At 30.0% G+C, this 16,819-nt stretch overlaps 1 protein-coding gene across 2 annotated transcripts in view; it reads right to left on the reverse strand.

Moving 5' to 3' along the window:
- Window positions 1-584: 584 nt before the first annotated feature.
- The window catches only part of LOC139426762 (achaete-scute homolog 5), a 29,875-nt gene continuing 13,640 nt past the window's right edge, over window positions 585-16,819 (reverse strand). For both annotated transcript variants that reach the window (XM_071186654.2, XM_071186653.2), the window contains exons 3-4: window positions 12,476-12,716; window positions 585-2,053 (exon numbers count right to left, since the gene is read on the reverse strand). In XM_071186654.2, the coding sequence (XP_071042755.1) occupies window positions 12,492-12,716 (225 nt within the window). In that variant the 3' untranslated portion in view covers window positions 585-2,053; window positions 12,476-12,491. The remainder of the gene's footprint in view (window positions 2,054-12,475; window positions 12,717-16,819) is intronic.

Consider the following 16,819-nt stretch of genomic DNA (forward strand, 5'->3'; position numbering starts at 1 on the left):
TACATTAAGTATTAGTTCATTATATAGAAAAATTTACTGATTAATACATATTTGAGATCCTTGTATGTAGCTTTATGCTTTTCATAGATATTTACAAAACATTTAATGATTAATCGATTTTAATCGCATCTAGTTTAAAATATGTGTGGATTCATTTTATTTATATAATGGTTGCTTATATATGGGTGTCTTCGATAACAAAAGTCAATGAACAATCTAAATAAACCTGTTCTTTAGCAACATATTAAAACACCAAGATTGCAACAGCTATGACACGAACAGTTTAAATTAGTGTTAGGAATTTATTGATTTTGTCAACTGAAATCATTTAGGCAAGAAATAAAGGCAAAGCATAATCTTTGACCAATGTTAAATTTGTGCCATATATGAGTAAAACTAGACCCCATGAAGAACTTAACAAATTTTGTGCAATTTTTCATGGCATCATTTCATTTTTCAATGAATTTTTTCAGCAGGATGTGTTTAGTTTTTTTCATTATCTTTATTTCCTATAGTGTAACGTATTCAAAGCTTTTGAACATGTTTGAATTGAATTCAAATTCACTAAAATGTCACTTAAAACTTTCGACCACTCACCTCTTTAATTATTAAAAGAATCATTAATATAAAATTATCACATATGTAAGAAAAAATAGCAAGAACAGTAATATTTATTCCAATTTTCGTTATGAAAAATAAAACATACAGCATTTCAAAAACATATATTATACATTAAAATGTATTACAATTAGGTTAGTTAATCAACTATGTAATGCCCTTTTTGTATAAATTTATAAAAACAGAGTACCTATATCATTCTGACAATACTTAAAAATGGAATTATGACGATCTAAAAATAATTGTTTCCAAGCGATCTGTCATATCGATATTTCAAACCACAAAAGCGGACATATTTTCTGTTATGCTGATTCGCTGTTTTATTTAGCATCCAACAAATTATTATAAGGCTTAAAACAGATGATTTTGCAGACCAATCGTCTTGTAAGAAGGTTGGTGATTGTTTAAGAAACAAGTAACATAGACTCCTAGCCTGATTGACTTTGCCGTCATTTAGAAAAATAGGGAAATCTACAGCATATTCATCAATAAGATGTGATTGAAATGCAACATCATCCAGAATTATAAAGTAAACATGTTGGCTCATGTTATTGCTCGTCTCAATGATGGGACCAATCCACATCCTCAAAACAACACAGATCCCCCGATATTGAAGGATGTTCTCATGATTTTTCTGTTGTCCGATCAGCTTATTAACCCCTTCTTTCTCGCTCCTGTGAAATTTCCGGGCTGGAGTGTTCAGCAGTAACGCGCCAATAAGAGTAAAACTAATGAATTTCTTTTGCCCGGAAAACATTTTATTTCTCATTTTACACACCAGGTGGAAGCACCAGGATATACGTGTATTTGATAGACGATAAAAAAAATTGGCACTTTTATGACCGTTTTCATGAAAATTAACCGATTGTTAAGGGGTTAAGAAAATTGTGCCGAATCTCAATAAAAAGAATCTTGTTTGAATCTAACGATACTTGAAATTGCATGTTACGAGACGAAAAACATACAAAAGATCTTTCTGTTATTTGCTATAACTGTAAGCGGCTTGCTTTTTCTGAACACTAAAAAATTTTTTTTTCGTTATTTAATAGATAGATGGTGGTTAAAAACAGACCGTTAAATTCCAATAGGCTTATTAAAATTTTATTTGTTTTTTCCACAACAAAAATTTATAAAAGTCTAGAATGTACTTCAACGAGTTCATATGTAGTCACTTTTTAGGCATATATTTACACAATATTAATTATGAACAAATAACAACATTCCTTCTTGTTCACTATACGTAATAAAGCACATAAAACAAAAGCATAAATTCTACAAAAACTCATAGTACTAACATAAACATATATTCATTTTTAAAAAGTATCACAAGTATTAGCTAATATAAGCGTATTCTGTTTTTAAATCAGTTGCAAACATTTCATTTTCAGTCAGACCAGTTTCGAAGAATAATTATTTCCTCTCCATGTCTCTATACCTGAAATAATAACTGTAAATTTTTTTTCGAATATTTTTGACACACTTAATAGTATATAATAACTAAAAGCAAATTAAACATTATAAAAATAGAAAGTGAAATATTTAAAATATTTGAAATTATATATTAGAAATATTTGAATATTGAACTAGATGCACTTTTAAAAAAATCGAAATTCCTTCACTTTCAAACTCATACAAGTCATTAATATCTTATTTTAAAACTAATACATTTTCAGAATATTTTTACTGCAAAATTGAGGCCGCCAGTAATCAAACAAGATAAGAAAAACAATTTCATCCATTAATTATAAGGTTATGATGCATCTCAAAATGTACAGAGATGGAGTTGCCTCACTATTCAAATAAGGCGTATTAAGATTCAATTTTAATGATTCGAAGACCTAACCTTAAATATGCTAATTAGTGCATACGGTATTTTAGGTTGCGAGATCAGACACAAACATGCCTTTTTTTGGACGGATTCGGATTCCCGACTCTCAAAATACGGGCAGGGTGGGGTAGCCGCAATCTGGTAAATATGGTCCTATTAGTTTGGTCAGGAAAGCGATCTGAAATTTAGGCCTGTCAATGTTAATTTCACTTTCTAAGTATTTTGCCATACACTAAAAAAACGAAAAGTGTTTACTCAAGATGTAAAAAATTATATTTTACAATTATTTAATTTACTAATAGTTTGAGTTTGCCGGCCAGGTGGACAAGTCATTAGCGTGCCTGACTGCGAAGTCAAATGTTGTGGGTTCGAATCCCGCTTAAAACATGGATGTTCCTCCCTGTATGATGTCCTCTATTGTGTGAATGTTTCCCACTCCATGAACTGTTATCTGTGGCAGTGTGGCGTAAGTAATGTTGCTCGCCTCCGTGACTTAGGTTCACAGGTGCCCATCGGGTAACGTTAAAGAGCTACACTTCCGGAATCTTCCGAGGCAAAGAACAACAGTTCAGTGCCTGCCGTTAAAAAATATAGTTTGAGTTTCCGAATCCAAAATTGTCTAGAAAAAAAAGCATGTTACTTTAGAGAATGTACGTTTTGTGATTTCGAAGCTTGAAACATCGTGTACATCAATTAAACATGTTTAGGCCCCTGAACAATTAAGTTTCAGTTCTAGTACACGAAAATCCAATCATTAGTTGAATAGTCATTAAGCAGCTCTCTTTTTAATGTTGCATTCTCTACCTTACCACATTTTAAAGATTATAATGTAAGTGTAACACTTTTTGAAAAGTATATGAATAACGATTTAACTAGGTATAAGTAAAATTTTTATTTCTAAGCCAAACATAGGTCATAAAACAGTTTATTTCGCAATTCTTAAAATCCTAAATACAAATTCTAATTATAAAAGTTTATTTCTCTGATTATAAAGTTGAACTTGAAGATCAAACATCGACAATCGATTTCCGTATCTTCAAACGTAAGTTACATGTGTGGCTTACGAATTAGCAACAACGATTTTTTACTATAGTCACAATCTTCTAACAACGTAAATGAAATTCAACATAGAAAATGAATGCAAAAAATCAAACAAAAGACAGCTACCCAAATACAGACGTAAATAAAACAACTGTCAGGATTATTTATGTATTAAAGTTAAATCATTTTGGCAACATCAAGTAAAATTACCAATAACCTGAAATAAAAGGCTCCGTTATAGAGACAGTAAAAACTACATGTTGTGATAACCTAATTCTAGCTTTTACCAATTACAGAATGTACAAACATAAGATATAATAAACTGTCACAATATTTTATTAATAAATTGACAGCATGAAAGATACCACGAGGGAATCAAATCACTAATATCATGCTAAAAACTTACCAGTTCGCTGTGTACTTCAACTCTAGTAAGTTTTGCAATTATTTAGCTCATATCTTTAAAACCACAAATGAAATGTAATTATCTATACATAATAATAAACGCGGCTGTGTGTGTGTCTGTAATCACAATATATCGCCCCAGAAGCCTCGCCCAGGCACGAGAAACTCGGCACATAATTGTGTTTTGACATAATGAAGAAGTATTGTTTTTCTTTTTCAAAATGTTGGATTAGTTTTTTAGTTATCAGTCATTTTGTAAGAAAATCTATGCTTTTTCGTCTTCAAAGAGCCATATTCAAAAAACTATTCGCGATCGCAACGAACTATAGGGGGCGTTGTTGTATGAGACGCTTACCTGCGATTTCTATATGAACCGTCATTCAGTTACTCTGGAGACGTCGTTAATGTAGCGTGTAGCATTGCAACGTTCCTTCTTTAATGTGGCTTATTAAATTTAAAAAAGAAAAATGTTTAATATCCTTTCTTATGCAAACGAAAACAAATGGTATCTCTTTTTATTAGAGAAGGAATATCCAAAAAACATCGGAAAAATATTTGTACATTAACAGAAAAAAATATGTATATTCTTATAAGAGTTAAAACCTAATGCCCGAGAAATAGTATTACTAAATTTAATGATATAACATGAAAGGCCCATTTAAACTTTACATTCTATAGTTTTAAGAATCATATTAGTTCAAATATTAAAATGAACAAAAAGTATACATAAGCCTCATAATTTTATAAAATTTAATTTCGTAAACAGAGTTTTTTGACAACAATTTCTATCAAAAAATTTCAAGTTTCAATAAAAATCATTATTTAGAAACTAAGAAACGTAAAATAAAGAATGCTGACGAAACAAAAACAAAAAAACAATTCTTTTTTGTCGCCATTTTTAGTGCTACGAAAATTCGTCTTTGGGATTTGCCAAAAACAAAACAAGATGCAATTTTATTTTTTCAGGAGGGAAATATTTTACCGAAAAAGCGGAAATGTACCAATTCCCGCAACATGAAACTTTATCTTGGTAAACGTACGTTTTGGAAATGTTATTTCATTTGGAATCTTATTTATCAGAGTTCATATGGCGATATGATTGTTTTGAATCTATGCTAAACTCTATGTCGGCTCATTTTCCACCGAAATCCGATTAACTATTTTGATTTTAAATAAAGTGTTTTATTTTATGAATTGTCGCAGAAATTTTAAGTGTAGATTGGCGGCACTTAAAAACCGCCAAATCTGTAGCGGCGGTGGCGTTAATACGAAAGTACCGAATTTTTATTCCATATTTTTCTGAATCATATTACTTCAAACATTGGAATATACAAGAAGTATACATAAACACATAATTAACCATTTAATTTTTCAAAAAAAGTATTTTGAGAACAATTTTTATCAAAAAATTATAAACTAAAAAACGGAAAATAAAGAATTCTTAGGATAAAAAAAACGATTTTAAAAATTCTTAACATTGAAATAAAAACTTTCATATTGTTTCTTTTTTTATTATTCTTATAGTTCTTAATCAGACGTAAAAAACCATTCTGTAGAGAACCATCATCAAATGAAAAAAAAATATTTACAAGCAATTTTTTATTGTAAAAATCATTGCACTTACCTGATTTATAATTCCCGGAGAATTCCAAAATGATAAGTTCCTTGTTTGAAAACTTTATTCTCAAATAACAGATACATAGTTTATCCCTTCATTACTTTTAGATATCATACTACACAGCAAAATTTTATAATTGATATGAATTTGAATATGTAGCTAAAAACAGAATAGCTGAATTCTAGTTGAACTTATTCTTTCAAAATTAAAAAAAAACTTACCAAGAAAACGATTTAAATTAATTAAGAATCAGTACAAATGGCACTATTTCAAGTAACTTGGATAATTTTTTATTGTTGTTTTACGAATTATATGGATACAGAAATATATACTATTCTATAACGAAGAAGAATATGCTATAACTATTACAATTCTGTATGTTCTGAATTCATATTTATTCACTGGCATGACGAAAGCAATGTTGACTTCACTTTAATTCGTAATGAATTGAAGACAGAAGAAATGCATTTTACCTTAATACACACATCTGTAACAGTATCCGAAATCGGAAGTCATCAGTTGCAAGTTTGTTGATAATAGAAATTAAAAATTATTGAGGAATTTTTCTTCAAATGTTTGGCGTGTTCTGTTCCTGAAAGATTTACTAATATTCTGGAGATTTTTTTCAAGTTGTTCGGCCTTTTCCTTAGGGAAATTTTGTTTCTTATTTGCTGCTAAAAAATGGCGTCTGATTCAGTCAATGACTTTGATGGAACTAAATGAAAACGTGATAAATTAATGTCCGATATTTACAGGCTCCCGCTAGACGGCGTACTCGAGCGTTGCGATCGCGAATAAAAAAATGCATATACTTTTCTCCACTCTTATAAATGTATGCTAATGCGAACCTTACAATTGAAATTATAATTTTCGACAACTTAAACCAATAATATACGAAGGAATTAATAATTTAATTGTAAGGTTCGCATTAGCTTACATTTATCAAAGTGGAGAAAAGTTTAACTTTTGTCTGCAGCAGAACTGGACATGAAAGCAAAATTCCAAGGCAGGAACACTTTATTTGTGAAAACCTTTATTTGTGAAAAACTTTATTTGAGAATTTTATTATAAAACTTTATAAAACTTTATTTGTGAAAACCTTTAGCGTGGCGGACAGCTGGCCGCCTTAGGCGGCTAGTTATGGAATAAAATGAAAATCCAATAGTCATATTCCTCAAACATCACAATTTAATCAAATCTAGACAGTTTCATATCTCAAAATAGGAAACACATTTCTCAGCATTATAGGAAAATTATTTGAAAAAACCAGAATTAAGCCATATTTGCCCTTTTTTTCTAAGGAACAATATGATATAAGATCAAAATTAGACAGCACCAAAGCATTTAGAGCAGCAGGCAGAGTCATGTATTTATAAGATATTAAATTAAGATATAAGAGCTCGCTTTTAAAATTTCAAGTGTTGTTGCATTCTGCTAGAAACATGTATCAAAATAATCAATAAAGTGTTCCTTTATTTTCGTTTTCCATTCTGTTTTGTGAAATGTTAATTAACATCGTGCAAATAATTTACGATGATGTACCGTGTAAACGGAATGAAAAGATTATCTCTCCCGAAATATGAGAAATTTCTTCTGTTTACATGCGATATCCGCTATCTCTGTCACGCGATCTAGCTTCTCCTCACGACCACGGTTACGGTTGTCACTCTCCGATTATGCTTAAAACAAGAAAGCGGCATCGGACACCGGAGTTGAGGGGGAGGACTTGCGAAAGTTCTCTTAATTACTACCTTTGTTTCTTGTTTTGTTTCTGGCTTTTCGACCTTTACTTTTCTTTGATCAGTAAGATTGCCGCAACCGTTGAGACATGAATGAAAACTCAAGTGATAGATGCCAAAATTTCATAATTAACAGAGTTTTTTTTTTTTAAGTGAATATGAAACTACGTGGATACGAAACTTAAGTGAATATGAAACAATTTGGTAACTCTTTTCTTGTTAATGATGTTGTATCAGGTGTAAGAAAAAGAGATGCCTAAGCGTATCGATATTTTAAATAAAATAATACACACTTAAATTTTAATTTCTAAAAAATTATTGGTTTAACTAATTTGTTTTCACATGGCAGATCAGCTGTAGACAAAATCCTTGACCCCATGAGTATTGAGACATGAATTAAAACTTTACTATTGATTGATCCAGAAATTTCAGAACTAAATAGCTAAAGTAGAATCATTCTTTTGGGAAACATTTTTATGAAATTGCAATTGATATCGTTTTCTTCTTATTGATGTTGTATTAAGTAAAATAAAAATGTGAAAACTTAATAAATATTTTTTAATGAAATGTCCTATATTTCAAATGAAATTCCCAGACAGGAATTCATTAACTTAATTGCTTTGTTTTCACAATAAATTTTTAGAACCCTAAAAGAACATTTACAAACAAATCTCTAATTTGATGCAGGCATTTTTGATGAATTTTTCCCCATTAGCCGAATTAAAAATGATTGACTATATGTCATTGAAATTTAAGAATCCTAAAATACTGTTATGTGATAATAATTCAAAGTTAAGTCTCAGCAAAACATTTTTAATGTTTTTGCAGCAAAATATTTTCACATAATGTGATTGAGCATATAAAAGTTGTATTACATTTACTAATATCTGAAGTGAGGATTTTTCCATTATTTAATGATGCGTTTTTGAAAACCACATTTTACTTATTTTAAGAGCAAAGAGATGGTCAGTTATTAAAAAAACTAATAAATAATATTAGGCATCAATATATAGATAATGCTGGATTGGATACATGTCTATAAAACGCTTTTGTTACAATAACTAAATGTCCATGTAACTAGCTTTAAATATCTGGACATATTCAAGGTGAGATATATTGTTCCACTCGGTGAGAGGACGAAATCTCAGCTAATAAAGTTCTTGTTGAACAAACAAGTGCATAAAATACGTTTTGCAAGAGGAAAGGATAGTTGAAATTTTACAAAATATGACTTCAAAAATATTTAAAAACAATTAAAAAAAAGTTTAAAAAATTGCTCAATTAAACGATAAAAAAAGCTGAAAATTCTAAAGAAGTAACTGACATCGACAAATGTCATTAACTAAAAAATACCCGCAGCAGAAGAGTTGTAGAAGTTATAACTTCACAATTACGTTACCAATGTTATGGTGGTGACAATTTAAGGCTCCTCTATTGTAAAAGATGAACTGTCCGCCATTTTGAAGCAAACAAGTTCGTCAGTTACGTATTGTTAACGGAAGAGTTAGAAGCCTATTTGGATACTTAAAATTATTAATATGGGAAGAATTGGAGTCCTATTTAGATATTTAAAATTATTATGGGAGCAGTTAGAAGCCTATTTCGATACTTAAAATTATTAATGTAGGAAGAGTTACAATCTTATTTCGATACTTGAAATTTTTATATGGGAAGAGTTAGAAGCCTATTTCGATACTTAAAATTATTAATATAGGAAGAGTTAGAAGCCTATTTCGATACTTAAAATTATTAATATAGGAAGAGTTAGAAGCCTATTTCGATACTTAAAATTATTAATATAGGAAGAGTTAGAAGCCTATTTCGATACTTAAAATTATTAATATAGGAAGAGTTAGAAGTCTATTTCGATACTTAAAATTATTAATATGGGTGGTGAATTGTGTAAATAAACTGTTAAAAAAAAGAAGCTTTTGAATGTTTAGATTTCCATCAGATCTTGAAAGAAAGAAGGAATGGGTAATAAATTGCAAAAGATGTGACTGACAGCCTGTAAGGGGAGCTCACTTATGTGAGGTAAATACTCATTTATTCACAATTTATTCAACTTATTTATATTTTATTGAATATCTTATAATTTATTTACTTATGTATGCAGTACATAAATAATTTTAAGTTGTTAGAATTTGTTTCTAAATTCTAATTTTTATCAATTCAAAGAAATAAATAAATAAAAAATAAGCGAGTAATTTTTAAGGGTTACTTGAATTATTCAGTTCCAACTATGCATCAAATATAAGAATTTTAATTAAAACAGCATATATTAAGTAGATATTTATTTAAAGTATCACTTTTAATGAACATTTAATAATTTATTTATAATTTTTAGTGTTTTTGTTGATTAAAACCAGTACATAGAGATAAGAGATGGGCTTAATAAGTATGTATTATGTTAGTCCATGTGTATTAAACACAGAAGTAAAAAGTGCAGTACCAAAAGATGAAGTTTCTAGAGAGAAAGAAAAGGTTGTAGAAGAAAAGGAATATCAAATCATCCAAGAAAAAGTTGAGATGAAAAAGATGATTGCCAAGTCAATCGAGTCAGTCTTGTGGTAGAAATTCTAGAAGAAGAAATAGCACACCCAAAGAGCCAGAAAGAAGCATCATATGCAGATATTTTTTCGTCGGTAAATTGTGAAATAATTTTGGTTGAAAATAAAAAAGTTTGCGAGAGAGAAGAAGGAAATGTAAGGATTTCGGAAGTAAAATCTACTAAAGATCATGTTAGTATTGAATCATCAGTTATGGAAGAAAAGATGAAGATTGATTCCAATAAAGGTAGCAAAAGTTTGCCAGAGATTGTCGGTGACAAAATGGGGACTAAGGCATTAGTTACAGAGAAAAGATTTTTGACTAAAATAGTATCAAATAGTGCTAAAGATAAAATTGAAACCAAAGTGGTTAATTTGCAGTGTAGGAATGAACAATTTTGTTCAGAAAGAAAACTCCAGCAAATGCTTAACAAGTAAAAATCTTTCATAAGAACTTTGTTAAGAATGGAATTGACCAGAAAATGAGCCAATGGCGAAAAATCAATGCCAAAAGGAAAAGAAAAAAGCACTTTGGTAGAATTGGTGTTATGCAAAGAGTAAAACTTAAAAGAGTCGCCAAATATTATTCATGATAAATTTATCCATATGCGATTGAAACTAAATCGCAAAAGATTTCAAGAAAAATTAAAGCTGTTACGAATAAAGGTTAAGATGAGTGCCAATTATAATTTTCATCGTCGAATCAACGAGAACGAGTATAACTGCAAAAGATATGGGGAAAATTACAGTGCTAACAAAGCAAGATTGAAAGAAAAGTTCAGTCATTGGCGCAAGAAATGGAAATCCAGTGTACTTGGCACAGTTGGTAAAATTTTTCAAAAAATTAATCAGTGTAACTGGCTTTCAGGAATCATAGTTGAAGTTCTCTCTGGTGCAGATGGACATTCAAGGGTCGCCAAAGTAAGAACAGCTGAAGGAGAGAAATTGAGACCATTTCAGAAATTATATTCCCTGGAAATTAGTAGTTCTGAAAGGCTACCATTATTCGTTGTTCAGAAAAGAGAAGAAATATCTAGACCTCTGCAACCTGAAGCTGTAAATGACCCCGATTCTAGTGAAGATGATGAATTTCCCACCAAATTAGTAACAAATTGCGTCACTAGAATTGGTCGACGTGTTAAAATTCCCAATAGACTAAACTTATAAAATGTTGCAATCACCTGAATTGCAAGGTGGGAGGTTGTTGAAGTATCAACAGCCTACAACTCAACTCTACAATAGTGGTATATTTTGATTAGTAATTCGAATTTTCATTAGGCTTCCAAAATTATTGTAAATATCGTAATTAAAGCGTTTTCCTTTTATAAAATTCCATAGTATTTATTTCGAATCGTTTTAAGTCAGAAATCTATAGAATTTTAAAAGAGCCCGATATCATCAATACTTTTAAAATTAAACGAAAGATCTGGATGCAAAACGGATGAAAAAGATCCAACAAAGAATTTATGTCAAAATTTTTCACTAGTCGAAAGAGAGGAAAGTCTAAAATTACGATCGATTTTTTTAAATCCGATTTCAAAGTGATTGGAATAAAAGACAGCAGTGCAGGTAAAAAAAAAAGTTGTCCCGGAGAAATTTTTAGCAGAAAGCCTTGACCCACTTTGGGCTGTTGTGCCAAATATGATGATGATAAATTTCAAAATTAAATCCACGAGCCCCATTTTTTGTGGTACCAACAACCAAACTTCTGCTTAATAAAGGTAGCCAATAAAAATATCTTAAGTTGCGCTGAATGTAGATTTTAATAACGCAATCGGTTATACTCAGTAATTTAAGCAAACTGTTCAAAGGATGCTAGAAACTAAGCTAGACGGAAAAAGTAGGAAATATCAATACAATCATCGTGGAATAGCGAAACTAGTTTTTATATGAATTTTTAGTTTATTAGCTGCTTATGAAATATTGACACAAAAGCCATTCATATTTATCTCATCAAGGACAATAAAAAGAAACAGTTTAAGAGCTTTAAAGCAAATCTCTATTTTAATATTTTATCTTGTCATAAAAATTTAAGTATACTTTAAAATCAGAAAGATTACTAGAAGGTTTTAAAACTTAATTTGACTTAATTATTACTTAAATTATTAAACATTTAAAAATTCAGTAGTTTAGCGATATTTTTCTGCCTGGAAGAAAATAATTTAAATCAATGAAATTTTCACAATTGTTGCATATTTTTTAAAATGCAAACAATGTAGGGTTGGTGTAACTTTACGAGTATTAAAAACTTTAGATTAAAAACGCTTTTTTTTCCATAATTGCAATGGTGGGTGCTGGCTAAGATGAGCAAAACTTAACCAGCAATTATGAAAAACTTTACAAACTTTCAACATTTATACAAAAATTAACAAACCATATTGTTCGCCAAAAAGTGTTACCAACAGAGCATTTAGAAACAGCCTTAAGATTTCACATCTCCTATGAATACTCAATAAACCATATTGTTCGCCAAAAAGCGTTATCAACAGAGCATTTAGAAACAGCCTTAAGATTTCACATCTCCCTATGAATGCTCAATAAACCATATTGTTCGCCAAAAAGCGTTACCAACAGAGCATTTAGAATCAGCCTTAAGATTTCACATCTCCCTATAAATACTCAGCTTGAAGTAAAGATAAACAAAAATGCTTAATTGCGATTACAGAAAAAAACTTACCAAAAAATTTTCTCTATCACATAACATATGCATCTGTTCCATATGGTATTATCATTTCAGTACTTGCATCAAACATGTATTCAGGCACTGTCTCACTGCATGGACATCCAAAATCATAGCGATATCCGATATCTTGTACATATCTTTGTTGTGGTGGGTAGTAATAAGAAGGATCTGGCTGCTGATGAAGAATTTGCCTTAACTGACGTATGTAGTCAATTGCGGATCGCAGAGTTTCCACCTAAAACAAATAATTGCTGAGCTATAAAATGTCGGTTAAGTAATATTTACTTAAAAGCAAGTAGTGTACGTATGTAGAAAAATAATGAAACATGTAAGGAATTGGGGGAAAAACTGTGATGGTCTATGTTTTATGAGAAATCGGAGCTTTTATTCCGAATTACCCTCATACTTTTAATGCTTCATTAACACGTTGAATGTCATGGGGGTCACCGGAACTGAGTTTGTTCGTACTGTTATATACTGTTTGGCCAGACGGGCAAGCCATGTAAAATTAGCGTGGCATTCAACGTGTTAAATTTCATTTAACATCGGCATCGATTTATTCTCTTCGCTATAGCAGAACGTGGCAAACGTATGCAATACATTTTCAGAAAATTAGCGTTTATAGAACCGATTTGTTTGAATTAAAGTTTCGTTTGTAAAGTAATGGCGTAGAATACTGAAATAGCTGTTTGTGACGATTTGAGATATCGGGTTGAGGTCGTAAATGTTAAAAGCTTTTATTAGTAATAACGCAGTTTGTGGAAATCGTTTTCACAGTGAAAGGGGTTGAAAAATATCTCATGGTAGAGAAAGAATCATTGAACTAAAGAAGTAAAAGGAGTCAAGAAAGCTTATGATCAATAGCTAATTGTTAAGGGTGATATCTTGAGAAACAATGGCCAGAGAATCTATCGTATGACACATTTAGAAAACTTAGAATTAGAAATATACTCAAATGAGGGCAGAAAGTTTAATTTCTGAACAAAACAAGTTTTCGAATTATAAATATCAGCGAGAATTTACCACGCAGCAGAAGCTGTTACCTACTATAACATTACAATATTTTACAAATTTTAAAAAGTTACAAAAAATAATAAAAAATGGATTTCTAAATAAAATAAAAGTTTTGTTTTATTTCCAATGTATTATCTCTATTAAAACTGCATTAAATTCATACAATTCATTATTTTGATGACAACTTTAATAATTATTTTAAAAGAATGTTTTGAAATTCCGATTCTAAAAAGTGATCAGTACTATGTGCTTATGTAATAAAAGTTTAAACGTAGGCTTACAAATAAATAATTTTGTTTTAATTTTTTTCTTCTTTATTTAATAAAAACTGCATAAAATTAACAAAAGTTGAAATTTATTTTTTAACAAAATGAAATTTATTTTTTAACAAATTATTAACAAAATGAGGCCAACAACAAAACAATTAGCTACACTTCTGTGAATTAGTGAAGACTACTGTAAACGATGTTATATAGCTTTTGATGTTGTATGTGATGTAATAAATGATGTTACTAAAATCAACTGAACTAATTTCTAATTTAGTATTTTGTTGTGTAAAAAATTCTGAAGGACGAAGCAATGATGTATGATAGAAATCGTTACAGCATTAATTAACCTAAATGATACACTGCGCCGATATTTTATTAGGAAAAACCTTTGTGCTTTTCGAAGATGGAAAATCCACACGAAAGTCGATAAATTGCGTTTATAATTAGAAATTTTTTAATTAAAAAGTATTTATAAATCATAAAAATAATTATTGCTTAAGCGTGTTTATGTACTTAGCAATAATTATTTCAATGGAATGGATGTTTCAGCAATACAAGACACTAAAGTTCCTTTATAGCAGGGTTTCTTAAACTTTTAGGTGGGGGACCCCATAAGCATTGCGCAAATCCGACACACGAGTGAGGGAAACAGTAGCAACTTCAATACCATAACCATGGTCTTTTAAGTGTGTTTGAACATGAGAGACTTTTTCATCTTCATCACCTTTTCGTATTAATATGTGTTCTGCTTGTTTTTTCGTAGTAGGTATAAATTTACCAAAACCAGCATCTGTCTTAGGTCATTAACTTCAATTTTTAATTTTATGGCATAGAACAGCGTGAAAACGTTAAATAGTAACAAACTTAGAATTATAATAAAGTAAAAAAAAAAATTCTTTTACATGGGTAAATTCTTTAAGGTGTTATCTTATCTACATCGAATTTCAGATACATTGTATAACAATATTTGATAATTGCAAGATGATTATGATATATAGCAGAAATATCAAAATTGCTAAAATTTTTGCTGTAATTTTTGAAAGTCAGCTGCAGATTTCGCGATCCCAATCGAGATCTCGACTCACACTTGAAGAAACTCTGATTTATTGGACACTAAAAGTTAGTCTAAAAAAAAGAATTTTGTATTTTTTTTATTTTTAATTTTATGAACTTTTACTTAATTGTTTTAATTTTATGAACTTTTACTTAATTTTTTTAATTTTATGAACTTTTTACTTGTGTGACGGAATGACATTTTGGCAACCAAGCTTTCGGCATGCTGCTTAGAACTGGTAGTTTCTGTGAATTTTGCAACTATTATTTTCCTGAACTATTTTTTACTTTTAGTATAATGTGTAAGCAATGTAAAGTGTGAATTTGGAAAATTAACCTCAGGTTGGCTAGCAGTTATTAACATCTATTTGCTGTGACGGAATGACAAAAAGTTTAGTGGAAGAAAGTCTTCATTTAAAAAATGTTTTATTAATATGTAAATGATAAACAGAATGTAACAGATAAACAGAATTAATATTTACGTAAGAATCAGTTAAAATTTCAACAATTTGAAAATTAGGTTGTTTTAGAAGAAGTTTTATATCTAACTTGCCAATGTCACATCTTATCTTCGTTCTCAGGAAATTTATGCGTAAATCAATTTTTGTCCCATGTTCTTTAAATACTTTAACATCTAAATCGTCTTTGTTTATCAAAGTAATTTGCGCTGCATATAAATGTGCCTACTTTTTTTTCGCAGTATGGGACAATGATTAAAGAGCCGACCGCATACTCCTCAATCATATTTTCCATTTCCTCTTCAAAACAGTGGCTTTTCAAATCATACACTTGGTTTTGGTTAAAATTAGAAAGCATTCCAATTTTGATGATTCGCTTCTCAACTACATGAGCATCTAGTGCAGGTCTCTTGTTCCTGGCAATGCTAATGTAGCAAGTGTCTAGCTGAAGTCATTCTCTTTTGCCCTCTCTTAAATAGAATAGCTGGACAAAAACAAAACTTCAACGATTTGTTGCTTCGACTTTATGAAATCATAAAATTCTTTTACATATTATGTGCCGTTTTACAGCAGCCAACATCTTGTTTGGCCTTTTAGAACAACATCACAGTTACATGGTTTTTATAGGTGCATGTGCTGTGAGGTATTAATGAAATACACTTAACAAAAATAAGAATAAGAACAAAAATGAGATAAGACACACTTTACATCAATATATGCTTCTTTATGAAAAGCCTCTTTTAAGGCCATAAGTATATATTGCATCTGCACTCTTCGTTACTCTGTCAGAGTTTGTATTATGACTGAATCCTTCAGACTTGGGGGCTTGTAACTAACATCATCTTGACAGTAAACTTTTTTTAGCCAAATTAAACAGCTCATCAACATTACTTTTCTCACTTAGTTTCTTTTGAGTTCACTTCTCACATAAAGACTGAATTAATTTTTTTACCTCTATTGGTGATTTTGGAAGTGAGTGTACAATTTTTTTATGGCTTTACCAAGACTCTGCAGGAATTTGTATAATGAATTTAAATTATTTGTATGTGAAGAGATTGGTAGAATTTGATTTTTTCTTTGTTTACACAATCTCTGCACAACAGCGTTTGCACTTCTGAGTTTTTTAAGTCCAACTTTTGTCGCGGAAGCTTTCTTCTCTGCCTTTCTTTCTCTGTTTTTTTTTCTTCATCATATAATGGGGATCTTGGTCTTTTTCAACATTTTATCTGTCTTTCAACAGCTGTTTTAGCCATTAGGTTAATTGAAAAAAAAAAATTCCCTAGTTTTTGACTAAGCTTCTCAAGGACTCGTTTTGCATTCCATCGCCGAAGATGTGTCATTCCGTTACGCTAACTATTGGAAGTTAATAATCAAATGCATAGAATTTTACAATTTCTAATTGATTCTTATGCCACATCTGCTTTATATTCCAAAATATACACATTTCCATTCAAAAAAGCAGTTGCTATTTAAAAAAATATACTAAAACATGTGACGGAATGACACAAAAAAGTTACTTTTATTTAATATATTAAACTTAAAAT

Source organism: Parasteatoda tepidariorum, chromosome 9, assembly GCF_982258835.1.
Source record: "Parasteatoda tepidariorum strain Cologne lab strain chromosome 9, Ptep-v5.0, whole genome shotgun sequence".
In the NCBI taxonomy this organism is placed as follows: domain Eukaryota; kingdom Metazoa; phylum Arthropoda; class Arachnida; order Araneae; family Theridiidae; genus Parasteatoda; species Parasteatoda tepidariorum.